At 38.6% G+C, this 12382-nt stretch overlaps 1 protein-coding gene across 1 annotated transcript in view; it reads right to left on the reverse strand.

The window, feature by feature from the left end:
* fubp3 (far upstream element (FUSE) binding protein 3) overlaps nucleotides 1-10252 on the reverse strand; it is a 28437-nt gene extending 18185 nt beyond the window's left edge. Inside the window, exon 1 of the mRNA XM_031754493.2 lies at nucleotides 10145-10252. Within this exon, the coding sequence (XP_031610353.1) occupies nucleotides 10145-10240 (96 nt within the window). The 5' untranslated portion in view covers nucleotides 10241-10252. The remainder of the gene's footprint in view (nucleotides 1-10144) is intronic.
* Between the last annotated feature and the right edge of the window lie 2130 nt (nucleotides 10253-12382).

The raw sequence follows: 12382 nt of genomic DNA on the forward strand, positions 1-12382 counted from the left end.
CAGGTCTTTGGAGCGGAGGCTCAATCCTGTTTGGAGAAGCAGTGGAAGGTTTTGCAAATATGCAAACTGAGAAGACAAAGAAAAATAAGTCTAGGCCGAAACCTTTACCATCACAATTGCATTTTCTTGTAAAAGCCCTAAATTATGCAACAACAAAATATGACTTGATTTGTCGGTTTGCTCTTTAAAACATTTGTTATGACTTTGATGCTTTTCGTTGGCTAAAACCTGAATCTCTTTCAAAGGGCCAGTTAGCAATTAAAGGACTTACTTTATGTAAAACACGGTGACTAAACCAAAACGCAAACAGCAATACAGCTTCACTGCAATTATATACAACGCAGGGTTCACTTAACCGGCGGCCTGACAGCCAGCATAAATGTCAGGCAATTTTGGTCAGCTGCTGGTCCAACTGCACTTCCAAAAAACCCATCGAAGATCAAAAATAATACAGCATTGACAAGCACACGTCATTGTTCAACACTGTTTCACTTCAGCTCTTTGTATGTTGTAACTTCCCTCTTCTCTGTGGCTAGCTGGTGGACCAACACCACCACAAGTAGTGCTGGGCGATATGGAAAAAATATTTATCACGATATGAATTATTTTATATCACGATATACCACCTGACCTGTGGTCATCTGGAAAGTATGCAGTCTGTAAACAGCGAGTGGAGAGGGTGCAGTCTTTGTTTTGAGTTACCATAAAGCATGTCGCAAATCCGGGTGCACATAAAGCAGCACCATGTCGCAAAACCACAAGACGGAGTTTCTTTGCGAAAAATATCATTTTTTTATACTTTATTTTCTCTTGCATAAAGTTAAGAGTATGTATAGTGAGAAGACAACACTAATATATTTGCCACAGGCTATTTAACCCTTTAAGACCTACCATAGAACCAAGTCCGCCAGAGCTTATCTTTACATTTTACATGCTGTAGTGCCATTTATGGGAGCATTTCAAGCTGCTATACATCAATACAACCATTATAGCCCAAATTTTAATAATATGTATGCATTAAGTCCATAGTAACTACATAAATTGCAAAAAAGTGCAATAAACTACAAAAAAAATTGAAAATTGTTTTTGTTTTGTTTACATATATTTCTAGTTAGAGAAATTTAAGAGGCTTATCCCTCAAAACTGTAAATACAAAAAAGTTGCACAAAATAGTTTCCAACCACGAGAAATTTATTTTGAGTGTCGTCATATTTTTATGTTTGAGATACACTAATTTTTATATACTACAGGAAAAATGAAAATAAATATTATAATGCAAATTTGCAAAAAAACAGCATGTGCATCAAAATAAACTATTTCCAACAGTGTAATTTGACTTCTAAGCATCCCAGAAACGATACAGAAAAGCATAAAGTCAAACATGACTTTATGCCAACATAGGCTTTGAAAGTAAAAAACTACATTTTCCGCGAAAATGACGTTACTTCCGGTTTCAGACGGGTAATGGCGGACATGCGATAGTTCGCGCTGACTTATATTCCAACGTAGGAAGTGTTATGAACAGCTGATCGGATCAGCAAAGCGTGTTTCTGGAATATTATGTTTTTGTTGCTGGAAGTGCTTTTTATGCAATTTTTGCAAAGCTGGAAGGAAACCGTGACCTAGGGCAAGCTAATGGAATAAGATGCAAGTACAACTCCTACGGTTTCATATGCAAAAAAAAAAAAAATTATTGCACTACCTTACGTTGTTCCAGTTCTACAGGGATTTAAAAATAGTTAGGCAAAACGGAGTGTGCCTGCTCCGACCGGTTTTAAAGGGTTAATGATATATTTTATGTAATAATTTATAAAATTAGGGTTAGAAACGATAGAAACGATAGAAGACAAATGGCACGATAGACACTTTTCTATCGTCCACACGATATATATCGTCATATCGCCCAGCACTAACCACAAGTAAGAATAGCTCGCTGACCAGGTGTTTGTGACACTGCCTCCTGGTGACAGTAAACAGCTACAACAGATAGAAGTACAAAGCCGTCATTGGTTGCGCGCAGGACCACCGCAGAACCTTTTTGGAGCCCAAACAAGGTTTATAACCTTAAGAGAGACGAGGACACCATGAAAGGGGTCAGTTTATGCTCTTGGTTATTTGTCATACATGGCTGATGGTATGAAGGCGACACCACTGTGCAACAGTAAGCTCAAGTAAAGTGGAATCAAAATCTATATAAAACAATTAAATAGGCTTAAACATAGAGACAACTTTTACCCTTTACTCATGGTGGCAGCACATTTCTGCTAGGAACTGCTAAAATGAAAGCTAACTGCATGACAACATGGTCCTTTAGTTTGCTACTGATCTCCAAAATTGGAAGACTGTTGGGGAAAACTGTTAATGGACACCACAATATCCCCCACACACAAATCATGCGACTTGCACCAAACAGCTGCATATTCAACTTTTATATTTATTGATTCAGTTTCTTTAAAGTATAATATAATTCAGGGATATATGGCAAATAAATATAGCACAGGATATCTCCCCCCCCCCCCCAAAAAAAACAAAAAAACCCCAAAACATAACGAAACAATACGCTCAGCTTTGACCAGCACTCGTTTTTAACTCGTTACCAAACAAGCTGTAAGGCTCAGCACTCCAGGTTAGCAACGCAACATTTGTTTCACTACTCCGTTTTCTTGTAGTGATGGAAAGTGTTCAAGCCCATCTTGAAAGTACAAGAAGAGTGCAGTTATTTGCTTTAAAGCTCAACTAAAAACTGATTTATAGCTATTTCCAAATCAGCCACTTGCCTAAATTAGATGCTTGCAACGATCGACATTTAAATCTTCTTGTGAGCACCGGCTGCACTTCCATTCCCCCATTATTTCTGCAACCTCTCCTTCCATACAAAAGTATTGCATTACAGAAAATTACACTGAATTGACATATGCGCCTGACTGGAATTTCTTCCCCGATATGAAAATATAGCGATGGAAATTAGAGTTTCCCATCACCTTCAGGGACAATTATCTACTTCATGAAGTGAGAGGCCTGCAATGGAAATAAGGAGGCATAAAGGGAAGCAGGTGTGGGGTTGTTATTTCTATGGTGCTGTGGCATTTAAGTACATGTGTAACAACATAAAAACAAATTTGATCAAGTCTGTATTAAAAAGAAATTGAAATGTGAAATGCACATCAACATTTGGTTTAATTTTTAAGTCTCTTTTCTTCTCAGCTGATGTTTTTTTCCCGCATGGAGAGAGGCTGAGCTCTTCAAAAACACATCTCTACAAAATCCTAACTTTGTATTTTAGTAACTTTCACTGTGAGAAATAATTTTAAAAGTTCTTCATTAACCTAAATGTAGTTTCAAATAAAAGCAGAAATTCTTCACTTATTTAGAAGCATCCCAGCTGCAATGATGTCCCATGTGGAAGACTGCTAACTGGTTGATAAGTGGGCCAAAATAGGGAAGGGAGTGACAGCGGAGTTAGCAGGAACATGAGCCATGCAAAACCTATAACCAAGAGTGTACCACACATCGGTCGTACCAAATATTTTTGACACTGCCCCTCCCTTTCTGACATCAGACGCTCTCTGCAGGTTGATGGGCAGTCTGAAGCTGTCCACAGACTTCCACCACTGAACTACAATTTCCCAATCAGGCACTCAACATTCTCACTTTTTGCTCACGTAGAACGGGGTGATGTCAAGCACTGGCATATTTAATTATGGCTCTGTTGCTTTGGGCATGCTAAAATTTAATTTTTGAATCACTAGAGCCAGCATTAGCCAGCCAGATTAGATCATTCAAGTACTCTAGATCCACTGTTAGCCAATAAACACATGTTATGCAAATATCCAGAGAGAACAACGCAGTTGCCTGTACAGTTTTTTAAATTTGTGACAAGCTGACCAATGTGGCAACTAATAAGTCTGCTGTATATGAATAAAGTAACTAACAAATGGCTAGCTTGGCTAAGGCTAACTTCTAACTGAAGCTTGTCTAGCCACCCTCATGGTTACTTTTGCTGATGTTTGAGGAAGCTGGTGCCATCATCATAGCGCCACTAGCACACTGCTAAATAACTACATAATTCAAAAAATTGAATATTTATCCAGCAAAAATTAAGGCAATGCAAACACCAGCAATTGCCACAAGCTGCATTTATACAGGAGCTGACTCAAACCTTACTGTAAAAGTAGAAAAGCTTCAAGTTTATCATCTCGTCCACATCCGTCTATTTGCCTTTGCTCGAATTTGTTCAACACTGCGGATACTCTCCTCAGTTAAGCTACTGTTCCCCTGCTGCTCTGTACTGCCTGAAACCTGCCCAGCTCTTCCATAGCTCAATATTCAAATCTGTGACTTGTTCACTCTACAGTAATTATTCATCTTTAATCCAACTATAGCCTGCTGACAGCCACACTAATGATAGCAGATGGCTAATGTTGCGCAACATTAGCCTGTTAATTTGATTAGAGTGCTAATTTGATATTTATTTTTAGCACTGATTAATATCCAAGTATCCATTTTTTGACAACCCTAATATTAACCAATATCAATGTATTTTTAACCAACGATGAATGTTAGTTCTCTTAGTAAGTCTTAATAAGGCTCTTGGCAAGTTTGACAGAAGAGTCAAAGAGAATCAAAAGGGATCATCACAATCAGCCCCAAAGAGAAAACAGCGACGATCACAGGCATTCACAAAACAACCAGTTAAGAATTCACAAACAGGAAAGCTCAAGAGTCAAACCAGTGAGATCATCTATTCAGTCAATTTGTTTTTAATATTTTGAGGCTTGAGCCAGTGCTGCAATGACAGCTGATGAGATGTCCTATAGCTAATGAAGACACATGAAGCAGTAAAGGATGGCTGTTAACCTGCAGCTGTGGGTCAGGAGAGCAAATTAGTGCAAGTTAAATAATGTTAGGAGGAGAAAAAGAAAGATTTAACTGTGGGCAGAGGTGTAGATTAATTTATCATTTGCCCCCCATTTTTGACTTTTGGACTCCCTGACATTGAACAAATCTAGAAATCTACATCTATGATGCAACAGGTTGACAGGCATGCCATCTCATGGATGGTGGCTCACTGAAGGGTACACACTTCATATTCATCAGCAGAAAGCCTTCTGTGTCCAGTGAGGCCACAAGGCAAACAGCACTGCAGCCTGGCCTGGCCTCCGGGATAGTTTCACTTCTTGAATGCAACCTTTGCAGAGCAGCTATGCAAAACAAGAAAAACTGCTACTGTCAGTCAGGTTTCATACTTTAATAAAAAACAAAATGTGTTAAATGTCAAATACTTATTTAGGGATTAAAATGGCTTAACAACACTGAGATAATGGCAAATAGGGGGCTTATTGCAGAGGTGAATTAGACTAGCAATTTAATGTGATTTGTTGTTGTTATGGCTCAAGACCATTTAATAAAAGCAGAAAATAGGAAATGTACTGCTGAGCTATTTCGGCTCCAAGATTTAAATGTCAGTCACTTTCAGCAGCTGCTCCCAAGCAGGGAGAAACGGGTACTAGGCTTTAGCTGCATCAGAGGGAACTTAAACGACACAATAGAGTAAGAAAAAAACAAAAAAACAAAACGAACAAACGGTACAACACTAATGCCACATCAATGTCACATGATGCACCAAAAAAAACAAAAAACAAAAACAAAAACAAAAAAAAAACAAAACAGAAAACGATGGGATGACTTCTCTTTTCCATCGAGTATGTCGTGCCACTTAAAGGAACAAGTTCGCTTCATTCAACTGTTTATGGCTCTGCATTAATCACACAGTCAAATCTTTTCTTTCAGATCTGTTAAGCTACATGTACACGGTCTACTTCTGGATTCTAACAGGAAGATGACAATAATTTAGTCTGTGGTTTCAAAATAGTGGTCCTATGCTAATAGTTAAATATTTCCTGTATATTTGAGGAGCCGTATGAAACTTAAGTGTTTTAAATGTGCCTGAAATATGGGTTACTTTGTGGCGTGTGCATTCTAGCAAACAGACAGAGGATCAGATTAGCGTAGCTTAGCACAGGGCCTCAGTTGCTTGGTTATGTTCCAGTATATTGAGAAAATGGTGACACCCATCCACCTTTAAAACAAACCAAAACATCCAAATAGTGCTAACTGGTGCAGTTATGCACAGTTTTCAACATTTTACTCAGTTCCACTGGATCATTTGCAACTTTCGTTCACAGAGACCTAGAGGAACATTGGCTGCATTGCTAGTGGTGTTGTAACATTTTCAAACCGGTAACTCTTGTTGTACATTAATGGAATCTTACTACAGTACAAGAAATCTCTCTGTGATTGTTTCTTTGTGTGCCAATGACTCTTTAACTGTGCCAAACGTGGCGTTGAGCAACCACACTTGATATGTCTTAAGCTGAAGGTTTTTATCTACAGATTATCTTATGACATCAACAAATTGCCTAGCAACCACCTGGCAATAAGCTAAAATGGCCAATGTTTTTCCATTCATATCCCTGTAACACGTTTTTTAAAAAAAACAACAAAAAAACAAAAAACAAAACAAACAAACCATTACATAATTTCTTTTATGACAACATTTTCATATTCCCAAAAATTCAATTATGAATAATATACTAAAGCAGGAATTTGGGTTGTGCGATATGACCAAAATGTCATATCCCAATTTAACACATTTATCGTCCCGACAACGATATATATATATATAATCACAAAAATTTTACATTTTCTGTAAATTCGGTGAATCTCGGGCAACTCGACTTGCGTGAAGTGTTTTCAGCTGTGCGTCGTGTACCTGGAGTTGAGTGTTACATAAGTTGAAACGGCCACAATTTTCTTTGTATTTATTACACGTCGTGTTCTAAGGTCTATTTTTTAGCAGCTGACGGCTCTTTTTAGCTTCTCATCCGTAAACACTCTGCATACTATTTCACGTGATTCCGTTTATTTTTAAAAATCTCAACCGGATCTTCAGCTTTATTGTGAAAGGTTTATGTGGAAAATAAACAAGCGGATGGTGGAGCCACGCAATGGTTTTACCGTCGTTGTTGCTAACGACAACGCATAAAAACAGTCGCTTGTCCGTCCATAGTGTGGTTATATTAAATATAAGAGAAAGAGAGAACTTTAATTCTACAGTGACCATCAAAACGATGAAAACATATTGCCGTAAACCATTTTGCAACAGCACGAAACAAATGATAGTGTAATATGAATCGATAGACGTTTTCATGTGGTCATCCGATATTTATCGTTATATTGAACAGCCGTAGCAGGAATTATACTTTACATGTCTGCAAGTCCACTAGTGATGTAAATTTCATCAATGCACTGCCAGCGCGAGGGCCCGTGTAGATGTCCGTGTGCCAACCGGTTTCTTTTGCCCATGTGAACTCGCACGCAGAGAATTTACGTTACAATGCACCAACTACGTAGGCTCCCCAGGTGGCGGAGTTCAAGTGTATGTCAAAGTATAACAGGAATGATTATTTTGCCATCGGGTCCCCAGCTGTCCATGTCGGCAACTGAGTATAATCTAGGCTTAAGATGCCATTAAGTTGCCGAGCAACGATGTAGCAACGGGATAAAAAATACCAATTTTTTTAATCCGTTATGCACCTACACCACCTTAAGAAAACAATCCTATTGTTTTAGTTTCAGGACAACATCTCTTTTCTATCCACAAAAGCTAAATTGTACATGATATAACATTGCCCTGTTGCTGATAACCCACTTAGCAAAGGTCTAAAATGGCCCATTACTTGTATGCATGCATCTATAACACCTTATAGAAGCATTTTAATTCTATTTTCACAGCCAACAGCATGAATTGGCAAAACAATATACCAGCATGTGGACATACTAAAAGCTACTTTTAGCAACTTCCTTTTTACAAGGGGGCTCCACAGTGGGTAGCTCCATACATTTCATCTGGCAGATTTTTTTCTCTGTTTTTGTTTTTATATTGGATGCCCAGAGACAAAACCTTGGGATCAGACTTGTGAGGTGACTATTCAGACCTCTATGCTACAAAGCCACTCAAAGGTGTACTAGTAACAATAGTACATTTAACCAAGTAGTAATGTTAATGTTGACTATGGCAACGACCCTAGTTGACTGGCCACATTCAAGCCCAAGTCCACAGGCAACGAAAGTTGAATAAACAATGGAAATACAAGGAAACCCTTCACAACGGAAATGTTTTTCGGGAAGACAATGTGACTAAGGAGCTCCAGAAGTGACAAGCTAACAGTAAATGACTAACAGCATAGTTGTATTAATAGCATTGTAAAAATCATGCAATTAAAATGCACATTACTTTGCATCTTTTTCCCCACAACACCAATAAATCCTGTGTTTCTTTAAGCGCATTTAGTTTGTTTTACTTTCTGCTGCTGTCACATTAACATCTCCCCAAAAGCACTTCGTCGTGCTCTAGTCAACTTCTGTAACACACATCAAACTTTAGTTATGTACACACTGGAAGTAATTTGCAGTGATGTGGTGACCAGAGACTATAGAATGTGAATGACATAAGATTTGATGAAGCAACTATGGGCCAAATAACTGCGGGCAAGGAGGGAATGGGCGTGACCTGAGATCAACAGTTCTCAACTTCCAGATGAGCAACTGAAGCAACCGACTGACGTGTGACCTGATAGTGGGTCACCTAGGCACCAGAGCCTGGAATGTCTACAACTGACCAGCCATCAGCTTCAAAGCAATGTGCGACGAGTCTATGCAGCTTTAAAAAGGGGTAATCCAGGTTCATCTGATTTGTGTTGTATGTGGTGTCTAAATGTACTCAAGTTTAAAGTACTTTTTTTAAAAATAATTTCTATAAATATAAAGGATAACGCAAAATTCTGAAGGGAAAACCAACAAGTGTGTATACTTTAAATTGTGAGCATAGTCACCCCCCCCAAAGAACTGGTTATAATGTGAAAACAATCACACTCTCAGACAGTGAAATACATTCAGTACGTTTTTGCTCTTGTAGGCTCATTGCAAACTAGATTAAATTGACCTATATTAGTATATTTTGAGAAAAAAAAAATGCATTAGGCTGCTGTGGAAGTTGCACATATTTGAGTACACAACTTTAGTGGTTAAGATATTCAGGTGGGGTTTATAATTCACGGGGGTTGAAGGGGGGCACAGTAGTAGCTATAGAGTAAAGTCCAGTTTACACACTATAAGTGCTTTTAGTGATATAGTTAAGCCTGCAGCAGAGAGCAAGCTCCATGTGATCAACTTATTGATAGCTTGCTGCAGTGACCATGTCTGCAACGGTCACAAAAAGACACCGGACAGCATCTCTGGCGAAACTGCATTTTATTTTAATTATTATTTTTCAGGGAGCAGTGGAAAAATCCAGTGTACATAACAGGAGTAGTGGAGGGGGGCTTATTTCAACAGATGACGTTACATGGCCTAACTCCAACGCTGCGTGCGAGGACACACTACCACAAACGCTAGCTAGCTAACACGAGCTGTAGTAACTTGCTCGCCTGTGTTTTTATGTCCAACACACGCCACACGTTTCACATGAAGTGTTAATAAATTACAAGCATAGCAAACGAGGTAGTTTAATCGTTGGTGATGCATTCAGTTACTCACTAAGCTTTGATGATGCCTCTTTAAAGCTGTCTCACTGAAGCTAACTTAACAATGTAATCTAACAAGTTAGCCCGCAGAGAGAGTTTAGCCGTATTGGGCTTCAAGTCTTGACTAAATGTTAGCTTCGGTCACGTGGTGTCGAGCTGCAGGGTATCCAACTTGTGTTAGTCAGCTAGCAAGCCAAGCTAACTGCAACTTCTGAGAGTTGACAACAGGTTGCAGTTGACTCACTTAACTTCCTAAAGTAGCACAAACTTCGACACCTCAATAAGCCGTCGTGTCTTGTGACAAACATGTCTTTATGGGTCGTTTTCACCGCGTTGACGCTGAATAAAAGCGTTTTCTGCTCTCTATAAACTATAATCTGTCCGCTCAGCTATGCCGTCTCGGCTATTTAATGTTAGCTTGCCAGCTCGCAGTGTGCACAAGGGGTGTTTATAGTTTAGGATCTGGGATGCCCCAACCAAAGTCTCGGTCTGCTCCGCCCGCAAATACGTTGTCTGCGGTGCGAAAGCGTCTCTCCCGTGTTCGCTGAAGAGCATTTTACCTGTCGGACCCGGCGTATCGTGTCTGCGAAGTCATCTTTCGTTCCGGGCTGAGCCACCGAGGCCTGTCCCTGAACCAGCTCCGCCATCATCATCATCCGCCTCGGCAGCTGAGAGCCGCACTTAAAAAAAAAAAAAGCACACGTGCCAAACCAAAGCACCGCGAGCCAGATGATCTCGCGAGTTGACCGTAGAACACATGGCATGTAGGACATAGGTAAGAAAAACAGTCATTACAACTATACAGGAAAATTTTACAGCACACATTTATTATATTATCTATTTGAAAAATCATATGTACTTAGTCAAAAAATTATTTTGTGTATTTCTTTATTCAGTCGAATTCTCTCTCTCTCTCTCATATATATATATATATATATATATATGTGTGTGTGTATATATATATATATATATATCACTCAGAGGTCAGTGTTATATGGAAGCTTGTTTCTGCCACTAAAGTAAACAAACAAAAATAACTATTCATAAGTCATAATTGAGAATTCCCTTTAAAGAATTTTTGAGATATTAAGTCGAAATTTTGAGATAATTACATAAAATTTGACTGCTTATTTTTCAGTGGTGGAAAGAAACTTAAAACGGATACCGTAATTTTGGTTGGGTAATATCGAAGACCAAAACTGTCAAAATCCAAAATAAATGAATAAATGAAATTAGGAAAAAATAAACAGCAAAGGAAAATAGTGGAATTTAATACATTAATGAGAAAAATGTAATTGAAAAATAGGATATGACAAAAGATATTTTTTAAATCTGTGCATTTAATGGTATTTATTGAGACGCCATCTCTCTCTATGTTTCTCTCTTTATTTATCTGTCTGTGGTACTCTGAGAGTTTGGGTCTTTCACTGCTTATCAGCTTCAAACACAAATGTTTTCAAATTATACGTATACAAATCAGAGAAAGAGAGACATTTTCAAGTCAGGGAAATGTTGGACACTTTCTTACTTAGTAAAAGGATAAACATAAACATAAACATATATGGATGTACATATACACATATATGGATAAACATAATTGTCAATTGTTGCCAGCTTATTCTTATGCCACTATAGAAAGGCAAAATAAATGCATACCTGGGGTTTATAAGCAAAAAATACCTTTTTGAAAACAGAAAACAGGTCTGAGTAAAACACTAGCTTTTAATTACACATAATTATACATAATGAACTTTATTTTTGGATTTAATGATGGTCCACACAATACGTGTTTGAGCTGAAAATGCAAAGCCTTAACATACAGTTTGTGGATTCCTCGAGCCACATATGTTTCAATCTTCTTCTTTTTTTTTTTACTATTTATAGTCACATTTCACTGTCTGACAGGATGAAAAAAAATCCCATCTCATGCAACAAAATGAAAACCTGCACATGTGGAAACATCTATATCATTGTACATCTGGAAAATGCCAGCAGCAATACAGAGGAGTAAAATTGCTGCAAATTTCCAAAATGTTTATGCAAAACAGTTCCTTCTCCATAAATTGTATCCAAACCTCAGACAAGTTGACCACTGAGGACTGATATTAATATGTGGTCCAGCAGAGCAGATGCAGTTAAGAGTTTCTGGAGATTTTTTTGGAGTCGTCTTGATGAGGATTTTCTTCAAGTCTAATCTGTCTGGTCGTTTGTGTGGAAGTTTCTGTTGCCCACAACTGATCCTCATAAGTCTGTTAAGATGCTGGTTCTTAAACACTTAAATATGTTTTCCTCTTATATGTAGCAAGTTCATGCAGCTGCTCTAATTTGAGACATGGAGACTAGCATGCCGTGTCTTACAGACGTAACTACATATATCAGTTTCCTTTCCTCGTCAGCCCCCGGGCATGTTATCACTCCCAGAAAAGAAGCAGAGAAATTAAAAGGCAGCTGAGCGCTGTTCCCAGACCAGCACCTCTAAATGAAGACCTCCAGTCTAGCAGGACTGAAGTCTGATCTGGGCGACTAACATATTGCAACCATGTGCTGTGCTGCCAATGTATTCAAACCCGGAGGTGGCTGGGAAATCAAAGACACAGTCAGGTGGTTTTCTTCATATACAGCCAGACGATGCATTCATGAGAATGGACTCAAGCACACACATACAATTTGTATAAAATCAGCCCCCCATCTGGTCAAATGGCCTAGTAGTAAGCAAAGGCAGTTAAGGCAGGTGTGGGTCTCTGGAGTGCTGCCAATCAAGCAGCGGGAACTGACCAAGTGTGTGTTTATGTGTGTGG

Source organism: Oreochromis aureus, linkage group 7 (genome assembly GCF_013358895.1).
Source record: "Oreochromis aureus strain Israel breed Guangdong linkage group 7, ZZ_aureus, whole genome shotgun sequence".
In the NCBI taxonomy this organism is placed as follows: Eukaryota; Metazoa; Chordata; class Actinopteri; order Cichliformes; family Cichlidae; genus Oreochromis; species Oreochromis aureus.